Here is a 12,015-nt window from a genome sequence, read left to right on the forward strand (position 1 = left end):
GCAAAAAAAAAAAAAAAAAATCCTCTTTTTTTATTTTGATTGAATTTGGTGTTTTCTTGTTCTTTGAACTTTATTTGGTGTTGCTATTCGCAGTGGAATGAGTGGAGAAATGCGAGCGAGGCATGGCCGGTGGCGAATCCGGTGTTGACCTGCGCGACGCCGACGAACGCGGGGTTTCCGAGCAATTTCGTGGCCGATCCCTTTCTCTTTAGTAAGGTTGGTGTTTTAATTTGAGTGCGAAATTGCATCTTGTGGACAAGTTAATGTTTTTATTAGGTATCAGAGTATCTTCATGCATATGCCCTGAGAAAACGATTGTTGTGCTTTAATTTACCGTTATTTTTTGCTTTAAGGCGAATCTTTAATTGTTTAGAGGCTACGGCTTCAATTAACCTTTGAGGGCTTAGAGAATCAGAGACTAGTTGCAGGAGTATTACTCTCTAAATTGATTAGGCTTTAATTTCACAAGTAATTACAGTAATATTTTCAATTGATGCTTTTGAAGTATTTAAGCAAGTTGAATGAACATAATTAGTGTACCCAATGGGTTCAAGTATCCAAGTATTTTTCACCTCGAGCTTGTGCTTTCTTTATGAATTCTTCAATTGATCTTGTAAGCTTAGCTCCGCAAAATAATGACTTGCTATGTTTAATCGTACCCATATCAGAGGATGTGAAAACTAATTGGGTTCTTATGTCCCGGTTAACATTGGTTAACGGGGTCAGATCATTTTCGTAGCTCCAAATATTTTGAATTTATTAAGATCGTAATATATTGCTTATACTGATGTCATCCTTTAAATGAAAGATGACATTTGTTCATCTTTGGTTATCATGAAGCTGTGAGCTTAAGAGATATCACTTCCCAATATAAAGATACCTAAATTAGCCAAGAGTGGAATGGGTATGTTAACACTTGGTTGTATAGTATCCATAACATTGGGTTATGACACTCATTTCTCTGGTTTGTGATGATAACATTTATTGCTTCTTCAAATTGGTACTTTTGCTTATTAACTAGTGTCTCTTTGCCTCCTGAACCTTGTTATTGACTTGAAGAAATGGAATCTAATGACATAACTAGCATTTTGCTCATTAGGTTCTGATGGCTCTTTTACCAGCAATTTCTTGAAAGTTGGATTCCATTAAGGACAATGCATCATATTCGTTCTTAGTTAAATGGCTTTCTTATTTTGAGACTTTGAGGATATGGTTGATGCAAAATTACTTTACTCCATAAGGGCCTATGTTGGAATGTTCATCCGATTTCTTCAATTGTGTAGTATAGCAAGTTTTTTTCACATTACTATGAAATTCACATAAAACAATATAAGTCTAGTCAGCTTTACTTCTATCAAGTATTTGGCCTGTGTTAGAGTGTTCATATGATTGCTTCAATTGTGTGTTTTAACAAGTTCTGTAACTTCTGTTTATATTACTATAAAATTCACAGAAAACAATGTGCACGTCTAGTCAACTTAATACTTCTACCAAGTGTTCGTTTCTTCAAAATATTTCAATGACAAAATTGTTACTGCCAACTTCTCAAATTTATTTTGAATATTAAGGTGGATTGGTCCAAGCTTGATTAAAGAAAAAAAAATCCCACCTAAATATTATTGGAGTTAGATCTTGAACCTGTGACCATATCTATTACAAGAAAGTGACTTTTCCAAGTTCTGTTGTCTAACTTATCTAGTTTGAGTGATTTGTCATTTACAAAATATATCTTCTCTGATGTTCTGTTGTCCAACTTCTCTAATTTGTGTGATTTGTCGTTTACAAAATATATCTTCTCTTTCTTCAGTATCTATGGCAAACTGGTGAACATATCCATTCATATTTTGCAGTCTCTTTATGGTCCTACATGTGGTCAATAGGGCTATTTTGATTTTATTACCGCCAATGTTTTAAATATCGGCCGATAAAGCGATATTATCCGCAATTTAACGGTTTTGGGGGCATTCCGCTATGATAAGTTCTATTCAAAATCGGTCATCGTTTTTGGATGTTTATGGCAGATAATGCAGCGATAAAGTGAGTTATCGGCCGATATTGTCGGCCCAAAAATCGGAATTATTGGCCTTTGGTTTGAGTTTTGATTTTGGGCAATGAGCACTTATTCAATGCACTTTAAACCCGACCCGACCCGAGTTTCTACCATTGGTTAGTGATCCTAAACATAATTATTTACATTTTGGTATGTTTATATTTCATTAAGTATGGTTAGATTACATTTTAGAATCTTATATTATGTATATCACCATCTGGTAATGTCACTCCGATAAATACTACTTATCCCTGATATATCCTCGATATCCGCTATCCGCTATGGATTTTAACTGTTCGATAAATCCCTGATAACTGATATGTAAAACCTTGATTACCGCCTTTCTGCCGTTTACACCTACCTTGTTTACTATAAGCTAAGCGTTCGTTATAACTACTGTTTGACGTCAGACATCTCTAACGAGTGGAACTTTCACGTGTGCATGATTTTTTTTCGTCTATGGAGCATGAATGCATTATTCAGTTCCAGGATTTTTTAAAAAAAATTGATCACGATTTGTGATGGCATTTTAAATTCCTTGGTAGCAAATGATGGCAAGAGAAAATCCGCTTTAGAACGTAGAAGGTCAGTTAGTGAGTTGGTTGACATTCCATTAATGACAGTGGAAACTGGACAATTACAATTTGGTAGTAAAATAGAGGTCTAATCCTGAAAGTTATCATGATAATCACGGGGAGTTCCTATTGTAAGTTCTATTGGAAGTGTTGCATTTGGGAAGTAGGACTATCGATATCTTTCATAGTTAGAGGGAACTCTTTTTATGCAGATTTAAAACTGATCATTCCAAATAATCCTACTGCTGGACATGTGCAGCTCACCTATTTCTGTTAGATGGAAGAAATGACATGATACTGGTCTGTTTATAAACAAAATAGTGAGATTGTATATTTTGCGACACAAATTATTTCCTTTGGAGATAGTAAGTTAGGGAAATATTAATCAGAACGATACTGTGGTTTTCTGTGTAATTGAATATAAGTTACGGAAATATTAATCAGAATGGTAACTGTGGTTTTCCATGTAATCAAATAATTTGAGGACATTAGTTCAGTATTTCACCTTACTTGTAGGAGAAAGACCCAGTTCCGGCTTAGTCTCATATTACTTTTAATTATAGTTAAGCTTGACAATGGCTTGGTCGCTGATTGAAGACAAATGATGAAAATTGGGTGCTGCACTTTCTGTTTCTAAAGTGTTTTCCTTGTATACGACTTGGATACATAATTGGGCTCCCCTTTCCCATCTTTTATGAAATCTATTATTTATAAAGCATTATACGACTTGGATACATAATTGGGCTCCCCTTTCCCATCTTTTATGAAATCTATTATTTATAAAGCATGGCTATGTATCTTTTGTTATCTGACAATAATCAGTGTTTATTCAGGATGGTGCTCTTTATTTGTTTTTTGAAACAAAGAACTCTATCACACTGCAAGGGGATATTGGTGTTGCTGTAAGCAAGGACGACGGTGCAACTTGGCAGCACCTGGGCATTGCTTTAGATGAGAAGTGGCATCTTTCTTATCCCTTTGTATTCAGTTATCAGGATCAGGTAAATTTTCGTCTGTCTTTTGTATGATGTCTGTTCAATTTCTCCCATATTGACGGTAGAACTCTAGCTCGCTTTGGATTTTGATATTTTCCACCTTTGTGTTTTTGCCTTATATTGTACAGATATATATGATGCCTGAAGGCAACCAGAAAGGTGAACTCCGTCTCTATCGGGCATTGCAGTTTCCCTTGAAATGGGAATTGGAGAAGGTCCTTTTGAACAAACCTCTTATTGATTCATTTATTGTGGAGTACAATGGCTACCATTGGCTGTTTGGGTCAGATTTCAGTTCTTTTGGTGCAAAAAAGAATGGGGAGCTTGAAATCTGGTACAGTGACTCTCCACTTGGACCTTGGAAGCCACACAAGCAGAACCCAGTACATAACACAGACAAGAGCTTTGGTGCTCGAAATGGAGGACGCCCTTTCATCTACAAAGGGGATCTCTACCGACCAGGACAAGACTGTGGTGAGACATATGGACGCCGAGTGCGTCTATTCAAAGTGATGGTCCTCACTACTGATAAATATGAAGAGGTCGAAGTTCCACTTGGGATCGAAGAGCCTAAAAAGGGGAGAAATATTTGGAATGGTGCTCGCTACCATCATCTTGATGCTCAACTGCTTCCATCGGGCAAATGGGTTGCTGTGATTGATGGAGATAGAGTCCCCTCAGGTGATTCTTCTCGAAGGCTTGTTTTGGGCTATACGGCATTTGGAGCTGCCATCGCATTGGTCATACTAACAGGAGCACTGCTGAATGTCATTATTTGCTTTCCACACACGAGCTGGTGCCTTCCAACCTCTGGAAAACGAAGTGATGCCACTCAGAGTGAGGAAAAATGGGACCATCTCTATTCTAAGCTGAAATGGGTTTTAGCGCATTTGAACAGGCTAGCTTCTCCTTTCCAAGGAAGGATAAAAATCAATACATGGATTGGTCGTTTCGTCCTAGCTTTCATATTCCTAATTGGAGTTGCATTAACATGCATGGGGACTCATTATGTATATGGAGGAAATGGAGCAGAAGAGGCTTATCCAGTGCAGGAACACTATTCACAGTTCACCATGCTAACTATGACATATGATGCTCGGCTCTGGAATCTGAAAATGTATGTGAAGCATTACTCAAGGTGCTCTTCAGTAAGGGAGATTGTGGTGGTATGGAACAAAGGCCAGCCTCCAAGCCTAAGTGATTTTGACTCAGCAGTTCCTGTAAGAATCAGAGTGGAAGATAAGAATTCTTTGAATAATAGGTTCAAGCCTGATGAACTGATAAAGACACGTGCAGTTCTTGAGCTCGATGATGATATCATGATGACATGTGATGATGTGGAGAGAGGCTTTAAGGTGTGGCGGGATCATCCTGACAGAATTGTGGGATTCTATCCACGGCTTGCTGAGGGGAAACCTCTCCAATATCGAGATGAGAGTTATTCTCGAAAACTGAAAGGGTACAATATGATACTAACCGGAGCTGCTTTTGTTGATAAAGGATTGGCGTTTGAGAGGTATTGGAGCAAGGAAGCAGCCAAGGGAAGGGAGTTAGTGGACAAATTCTTCAATTGTGAAGATGTGCTTCTTAATTTCTTGTACTCAAATGCTAGTTCGTCGAGTAAAGCTGTGGAGTATGTGACGCCTTCTTGGGTTATTGACACATCAAAGTTATCGGGAGTTGCGATCAGTAGGAACACTAGGGCGCATTATCATGTGAGGAGCAAATGCATTGCGAAGTTTACAAAGTTGTACGGGAATCTCGCGGCACATAGATGGGGATTTAATAGCAGGGGAGATGGTTGGGATGTATAGAAGTATGTGGGAAGTTCACTTTCATTTTGGTTGAACAACATTCATTTTCCCCTTTTCATCTTATTTCTTTAGACTGATCTTCTAGAACTGTAATTTATTTCTCTTTAGTTTGGTTGGCAAATGTAGATGGCTGTAAAAATTTGTTGTCGGATCGGAGGTGCTTAGAGAAAAATTAATGTATTTGCAACTGATTTAAAATCTCTCGATATTATATCAATCAATTTTGTACAGTTAACCTTATGGTTTTGATGGTCCTGTATATCAATATTGTTGATTACTTCTTCAACTTATTCCAGGTCGATTGCAGTAATTATGGAACTTATTCTCTAAGCTTCATTTATTTGAGTCGCCTATGTAAACTTTCTTCAAGATATTACGGGAACTCAATTGGTCTTGAGATTCACATCGATTTTATGTCGGCACAATAGTTTAGAAAAAGGACATTTTTGTCATCTTGGTTAGATATAATTTGATTTGCCATTATCACCCATTCCAGTAAAATGTTTGCATTAGTTATATTTGGGTCGATCTGTAGGATACAACTCTCATTTATGAGCTAACCATTCATCTGGGCAGGCTTTCACCATTCACCGGACGTAAAACCAGAGTACCGAACGAGAACCAATTTAGCACATTGGTTGAGGGGGTCAACTCTGAAACTATTTACGGTTCTTCTTCGACGTTAATGACGTCGTCCCTCCTTGATATCTTCTGTAAGTATTTAAGTTTATGCTGCAAAAATTGTAGTGGTGGGTGGAAAGAATCTTCTTCACTTCTTCGTAAAAAATGTCGAGATCCTCATTTTTCAGACGATGCATTTTGATTGCCTGCTGTTGATTTGATTTGCAACATGTTGGCGTATTCTTTTACGGAAGGTACCAACAACTTGAGTCCCTTGGATTCCAGTGTCATAATTGTTATATGCATTGGTCAAGAACAATTAAGCTGAAGGCACCAACTTAGTTTTGTCTGTACAAATATGGGCATCCATTAATTCGTTGAGATTGAATGAGCAAACAATTGTGGGGTTAAGACTTGTTGAATGCTCGGGCTTCTACAGTAAACATATTATCGGTTAGGATCGTCTGCCAGCAATCTGCATGATGGCTTCGAAAAAAAGGAAGAACGATTGATCCTCGATTCAGAACTTGCGATTATTCTTCAGATAAACCATCATCCGTTGCTGCAGCCATGGAAAGAAAGGAATATAAGCAGGCAAGAAATTATGCAGAGGGGGTTGGGGTAAATAAATCTTACTATCTCAACCCAAGAAATACGAGTCGCCCCTAGAAACAGTGCGTACTACCCTACATTCAAGCTGCGTAACTTTACTCCGTCCATGGACAAAATTGGTAGGCTTCCAGCTGCAACTCAGCAAATATGAAACATCTAGGATCACTCTTTCTTCAAAGTTGTGCTAACTGATTAGATTCAAACCAATTATGTTGATGAAGCACAATGAAGAAATCTAGTGTTAGTAGCATAACTTGAAGAAAAAAAAATGGGTCGGACAACTTTTTGCGACGAGTAACTTTAACCTCTGTCAACTAGTAAATAAAATTTTGCCACTTTTAACTCTTACTTGAGGGGTGAACATGTCGAAATGAACGATATTATTAGTTCTTAGTTCCTATTTAATTTCATCATTTTGATTGGGCTTCTACTTCATTAATGTGGTAGGATGACTAACAAGCTTTGATGCAATTTGTGCAAGATATTTAGTACTGCTGCAATGTGGTTATGACACGCCCTTTTCATTTGGGAGTTCTTTTGTTCATAAAGCATAGGACAGTTCTGAATATTCTGACTCCAAATAACGAAAACTCAGTCCAAGCCTGAGACATTATGACAATAATAAAATTTTCAACCTTTCAATTTACATGGTTTATTGTATAGAGTTGCTCCGGCGAGCAACTGACTGATAAACTCAAGTGCAAGCTCGTTCATGAACCCGTGCACATACATGCGTGTATAATGCATGGACACACAGGGATGGGATCTACTCGGAGGATGAAAGGCTCCTGTGACAACGATGAACCCGATAGAAGCATCAAGCATTGCACAACCAATCTGAGGCACAAACATATTGTATTTCTGCATCACCATGTTCATCAGGACCTTAGGCACAAACGTTTACCCTGTATGTCCCTTGCTGATATGAAAGTTAGATAATTCACAATACAAGTAGCTAATTGGATACGTGAATACTCCTCCTTGTTTCTTTGTGCATATTGTGTTCTATTTTAAGATGGTAATATTCCAGTAATGTGTTCTTTTTTTCTTCGTCAAAATTATGCATGAAAAATCATTCTGTACATTTTTGCACGGGGAGAAGACAATGAATTAATTGAATGTTTCTTTACCTCATATCTGGCAAAGTTGTTATTTCCTCCCCTTCTACTTGATATGTATTCGTATGTTTTCATCCCTCTTTACAGTTCTCCCAGCTCATGTCCTGAATGTTATTACAGTACCATCTGTGATTTATCCATTTTTACACTTATACCCTTTTCATTTATTCAACACGCAGAGTTGATCCTCTACTGCAACTTCCCTGTTAAATAGGGCTTGCATTGAAACAATTCAAGTCAAATCCTAATTTTATTAGGATTGGAAGATTGTTGGCTTTGACCGGAAAGACAAATTACAATTGGAATCGGATGAGGACTAGAATTTGAATACATCATGAGAAAGGCATTCCATGGAGAGTAGGATTTGTAAAAGGCATCATGAATCGAGGTTAGAATTTTTCAAAGAAAGGAACCCTACATGAACTCATAAGAGCTTCTCCAACCGTTCCGCAAAACTCCATTTTGGAGTCGGTTCCGTCTCCAACCGTTCCGCAAAAAATGCAGCCCAGCTGCAAAAATCAAATTGTTGCTGCAAATATGCCGCCTCAAGTCTAAATTTGAAGCCGGCTGCAAATATTTCCCAAATACCCACTTTACCCTTTTAAGGACTTATAAACAATTCATTATTCCAATTGTGTCCTATTATTATTTTTTACTTACTTAAAATATGTATATATATATTAATATATTAAATATTTTTTAATGAAAATAATATCATTGGAAATGTCTCATCGATACCTTCAAAATGAGACTAATATCGAAATATAAAATTGCAAAACAAGTAATTAGAAATGATAATACATTAAAAATTAAACAGAAATAAAACACATTAACTTAGAATTACATCAAAACTTTAATAAAAAAAAGTTACATCACTTCATTGCCGTGTCTCTCCCACAAATGTTCAATTAATGTATTTCGAAGTGCGGAGTGTGCATCTTTGTCTTTGAATTTCTTATGCCGGGTCAGGAATTGTTGGAACCGTTCGACATCGTTCATCCCTATGTCTTCAACATTTGAAATTGATGGTGGATTAGAAACGACAATATCTTCTTGTAATGGTCGTGGATTTAGTAATATCAATGTCTGTTTATTTTAGTCCGAATGCCTATTTTATATTAATACATTTAATAATATTATTTATATTATATAACTTTTATTATTTTTATATATTTAAAATAACAACTCAAGTGTTTATAATTTTTATATATTTTTAAAATAAGTAAAAGACTTGTTAAATTGAGAGAAATTGAAATGGAGTTAGAAATGGAGGAGTGTGCTTGGAGTTACAAAGCTCTATTTTAGCATATTCCTTAGAATATGCTTCAGTGGGGACTCCAAAATAGAGTCAATGGTTGGAGTTGATAGGAGAAAGGGAAGTCTGTAAATAGTCCCTTGAGAGGTTCATCGTTAGGAGAGAAGAAAACGGTCAAGAAGATGAAGAAAAGAAGAGAGTGTACTCTTGTGAGAATTTGCAAGGAAGGTTACGGTTCTTGTGAGTATTTACAAGAAACCGGATGAATTGCTCTTGTGAGATGACAACAGGAGGAAAGTGATTATTGTATCTTCTTCTTCAAGTTAATAAAAACATCTTCCGCTTCTCCCGTGGATGCAGGCGCGCTGCCGAATTGCGTAAATCTTCTTCTGTTTTCTATGTTGTTTGTATGTTCTTGCTTATTTTCCAAAAGGTTAAGATATTCAGCGAAACCTTGCATTCCTAAATCCATGATGTGGATCACAAGTTAGCCTTGATTGAGCCAAGTTTCATTAGAAATGACTAAAACACATATCTTCAGCAGTGGTTGCTCTACGTAAAAAGCATGCAGCGGTGTCACAGGACGCCACTAGATTGTCTACATTTACTTGTACGTACCAAGCTAGAATGCCTAAATTTATAGTTAGAATAGAGGTAGGACGCCACTAGTTTTATGGTGTAAAATGATTACTAGGAATGAACATGTACTATGCACAATGCATAAGGTTCTAAGATTGCATTTGGTTAGGGATGACCGAAGAAGCTAGCTCTTGTGTACCCGAGACCGGGGCAAGTACCATCGGTAATACTCGAGCTAGGAAATGAACCTGCGTAGCTAGGAAATTGAATTATTATTATATTAATAAAGTTGGTTGTATTTACTAGGAAGCTTTTTTGGACATAGCACAAACAGAAGTACAGAGAGAGAGAGAAGGATCCACATCTCCTAACTCTGCCGTAATTATGATTTGGTAAAAGATATCACACTTTCTGTCGTAACGGCTATCATAAATTTTCTTTTAGATAACAGGGACAGTTTTATTTTAAGTTTGACAATCACTTGTTGAGAAGGTTTAACTCTTATATTTCAAATGAACAATATCAAGATAATGTAATCATTCAAACATCGCAACACTTTGACCACGGGTTTTATTTATTTGACTCGACCATAAATTTATATAACCTTTACTTTGGCAAGACATGATCTTCATACACGATTACATAAAATCATTGCTGAAGCGTATTACGCGCTGTTTTAATTCTGAAAACATCAACCTTCACAAGCTTTTGCCTTCCAACCTCTCAACTTTCACTTGGTCTTCAAGAACTAGAACAAGGCCAACCTTCAGCTCTTCTTCCTTTGCCACCAACTCTTTTACACCTGCCATTCCCCGCTGCCCAGCCTTTGAGTTTACTCAGCAACCTTGGTTTCTTTGAGCTTCTTTCAGGGCTCATAGCCTTGATCATGCCTATACATGAGTCCTTAGTGTCTCTAACCGGTGAGACACATTTTGTACCATAGCATTCTACAGTGCAATTCTCGACATGCTCATCATGTGGAAGCTCCATTACTACCTCATCTCCCAAGTTTGCTACAGGTTTCCCTTTCTCCCTTTCTTCAACACGATCATCATCATGGTCATTGTCATCATCGTTTTCTTCTTCTTCTTGAACTACAAAGATTTCACGCCTTAAGGATGCATTAATCCACCAGAGATAAATCAGCTCCTCCATATCCGCAGACCATTGGTCTCGAAGCTGCTGCAATTGTTCAGACAGTTTTGTGCTGGCAAAGCTAGTTATATCCTCTATCTGAAACTGAAGAGAGGAGATGATAAAAAGAATTCTGTGAGAAACAAGTGTCAATAAATATTTGCAGAGGGATTAAGTAGTAACCTCCGATGCTCTTGTCTCCAACTTCAGCTCTATCCTTTTGATTTCCTTGTGCAGTTGATCAGCCACCTCTTTGATTTCTTTGGTTGCCAAATGGAGATTCTCATTGCTCCTTGATATCTCCTCCTTTGCCTCAAATTTTGGAACATACTGTTGTATAAGTTTTGAGCATTCTTTATTTTCTTTGGTTAGCTTCTTAGCCTTCTTTTGAAGCAGTTTGATATCTGCTCTCATCACATCCACATTCTCCACGGCTTCTCTAAGCTCGGCAATGGTATCTTCAAGCCTTTGGTTTCGGGATTCCAGTGACTCAAGCTTGAGACCGAGACACATAATCTGAAGCTTCTGAAATGTGGATTCTTGCTCCTTCACGCTGCAATAATCATAGAACTGTGACTCGAGCACGCTCTGCCTATCTGCAAGTGGAGCTACTTGACACCGGACACCTTCAATCTGTTCTTCGGTACTGGACCCTTCATTAATTCGCTCAATGGAAATTTGTCTCATATTTTCTGAGAGATGTATACTTGTTTGTGGCTTTTCCTCTTCAACTTCATTTTCTTCCTTAGCTTCGTCGTTTTCTTCTTCTGAAGACTCTTCTTCTTCAAACTCATATTGAGACATGGATTCAGGATAGTCCATCTGGTGTAGTTGCTCTTTGTGTGGCTTTCTTCTTCTTTTGGATTTTCTTGTGATGGTGGGGATTATAATGTGATGAAGAAAAGAATTTATTATATGTTTCTCCTTAGAGTCCTTCTCCATCGAGAAAGAAGTTTTATATTAGGAGTTGATTATTTAAAGGAGAAGAGAAAGGTGGGTAAAGCTACAGTTATTCTATTTGGTTGCTTTGCTTTGTGTTATCCTTTTAAGCTCTTACACTTGGAATCTGACTATACGTTGAGCTCTTACATCTGGAATCTGAATCTAATTCTGCCCTCCTAACAAAGGATTAGCTGCTGGAAGCAAAGTATATACCAGCTATCTCTATTGAAGCCTTTTTATTGGCCGAACAATATAACCAATAGAAGCTGATATGATTTGGTCATGAAAAGTAGTTACTATATTTGAATTATTTAATTGAT

The 12,015-nt window shown here is 37.3% G+C and overlaps 2 protein-coding genes across 3 annotated transcripts in view; one reads left to right on the top strand and one right to left on the bottom strand.

The window, feature by feature from the left end:
- Positions 1 to 5,674, top strand: part of LOC109834060 (glycosyltransferase family protein 64 protein C5) — a 6,260-nt gene extending 586 nt beyond the window's left edge. Inside the window, exons 2-4 of the mRNA XM_020401953.1 lie at positions 94 to 216; positions 3,459 to 3,626; positions 3,749 to 5,674. Of these exons, the coding sequence (XP_020257542.1) occupies positions 94 to 216; positions 3,459 to 3,626; positions 3,749 to 5,434 (1,977 nt within the window). The 3' untranslated portion in view covers positions 5,435 to 5,674. The remainder of the gene's footprint in view (positions 1 to 93; positions 217 to 3,458; positions 3,627 to 3,748) is intronic.
- Positions 10,166 to 11,639, bottom strand: LOC109834061 (protein CHUP1, chloroplastic-like). 2 transcript variants are annotated; one of them, XM_020401955.1, is made up of 2 exons: positions 10,937 to 11,639; positions 10,166 to 10,852 (listed from the first exon to the last, which is right to left on the bottom strand). In XM_020401955.1, exons 1-2 carry the CDS (start codon positions 11,573 to 11,575, stop codon positions 10,361 to 10,363), a joined length of 1,131 nt encoding a protein of 376 aa, XP_020257544.1. In that variant the 5' UTR covers positions 11,576 to 11,639; the 3' UTR covers positions 10,166 to 10,360. The 2 variants fall into 2 exon arrangements, with proteins under 2 accessions (XP_020257544.1, XP_020257543.1); XM_020401954.1 differs by having other exon boundaries at positions 10,166 to 10,858.

This window comes from Asparagus officinalis, chromosome 3 (genome assembly GCF_001876935.1).
Source record: "Asparagus officinalis chromosome 3, Aspof.V1, whole genome shotgun sequence".
Classification (NCBI taxonomy): Eukaryota; Viridiplantae; Streptophyta; class Magnoliopsida; order Asparagales; family Asparagaceae; genus Asparagus; species Asparagus officinalis.

Excerpts from the sequence above, each read along its gene's own strand:
- LOC109834061 (XM_020401954.1), bottom strand. The coding sequence starts at position 11,575 with ATGGACTATCCTGAATCCATGTCTCAATATGAGTTTGAAGAAGAAGAG. Across the intron at positions 10,859-10,936 it reads TGGAGACAAGAGCATCGGAG|TTTCAGATAGAGGATATAAC; the intron begins GTTACTACTTAA and ends TCCTCTCTTCAG.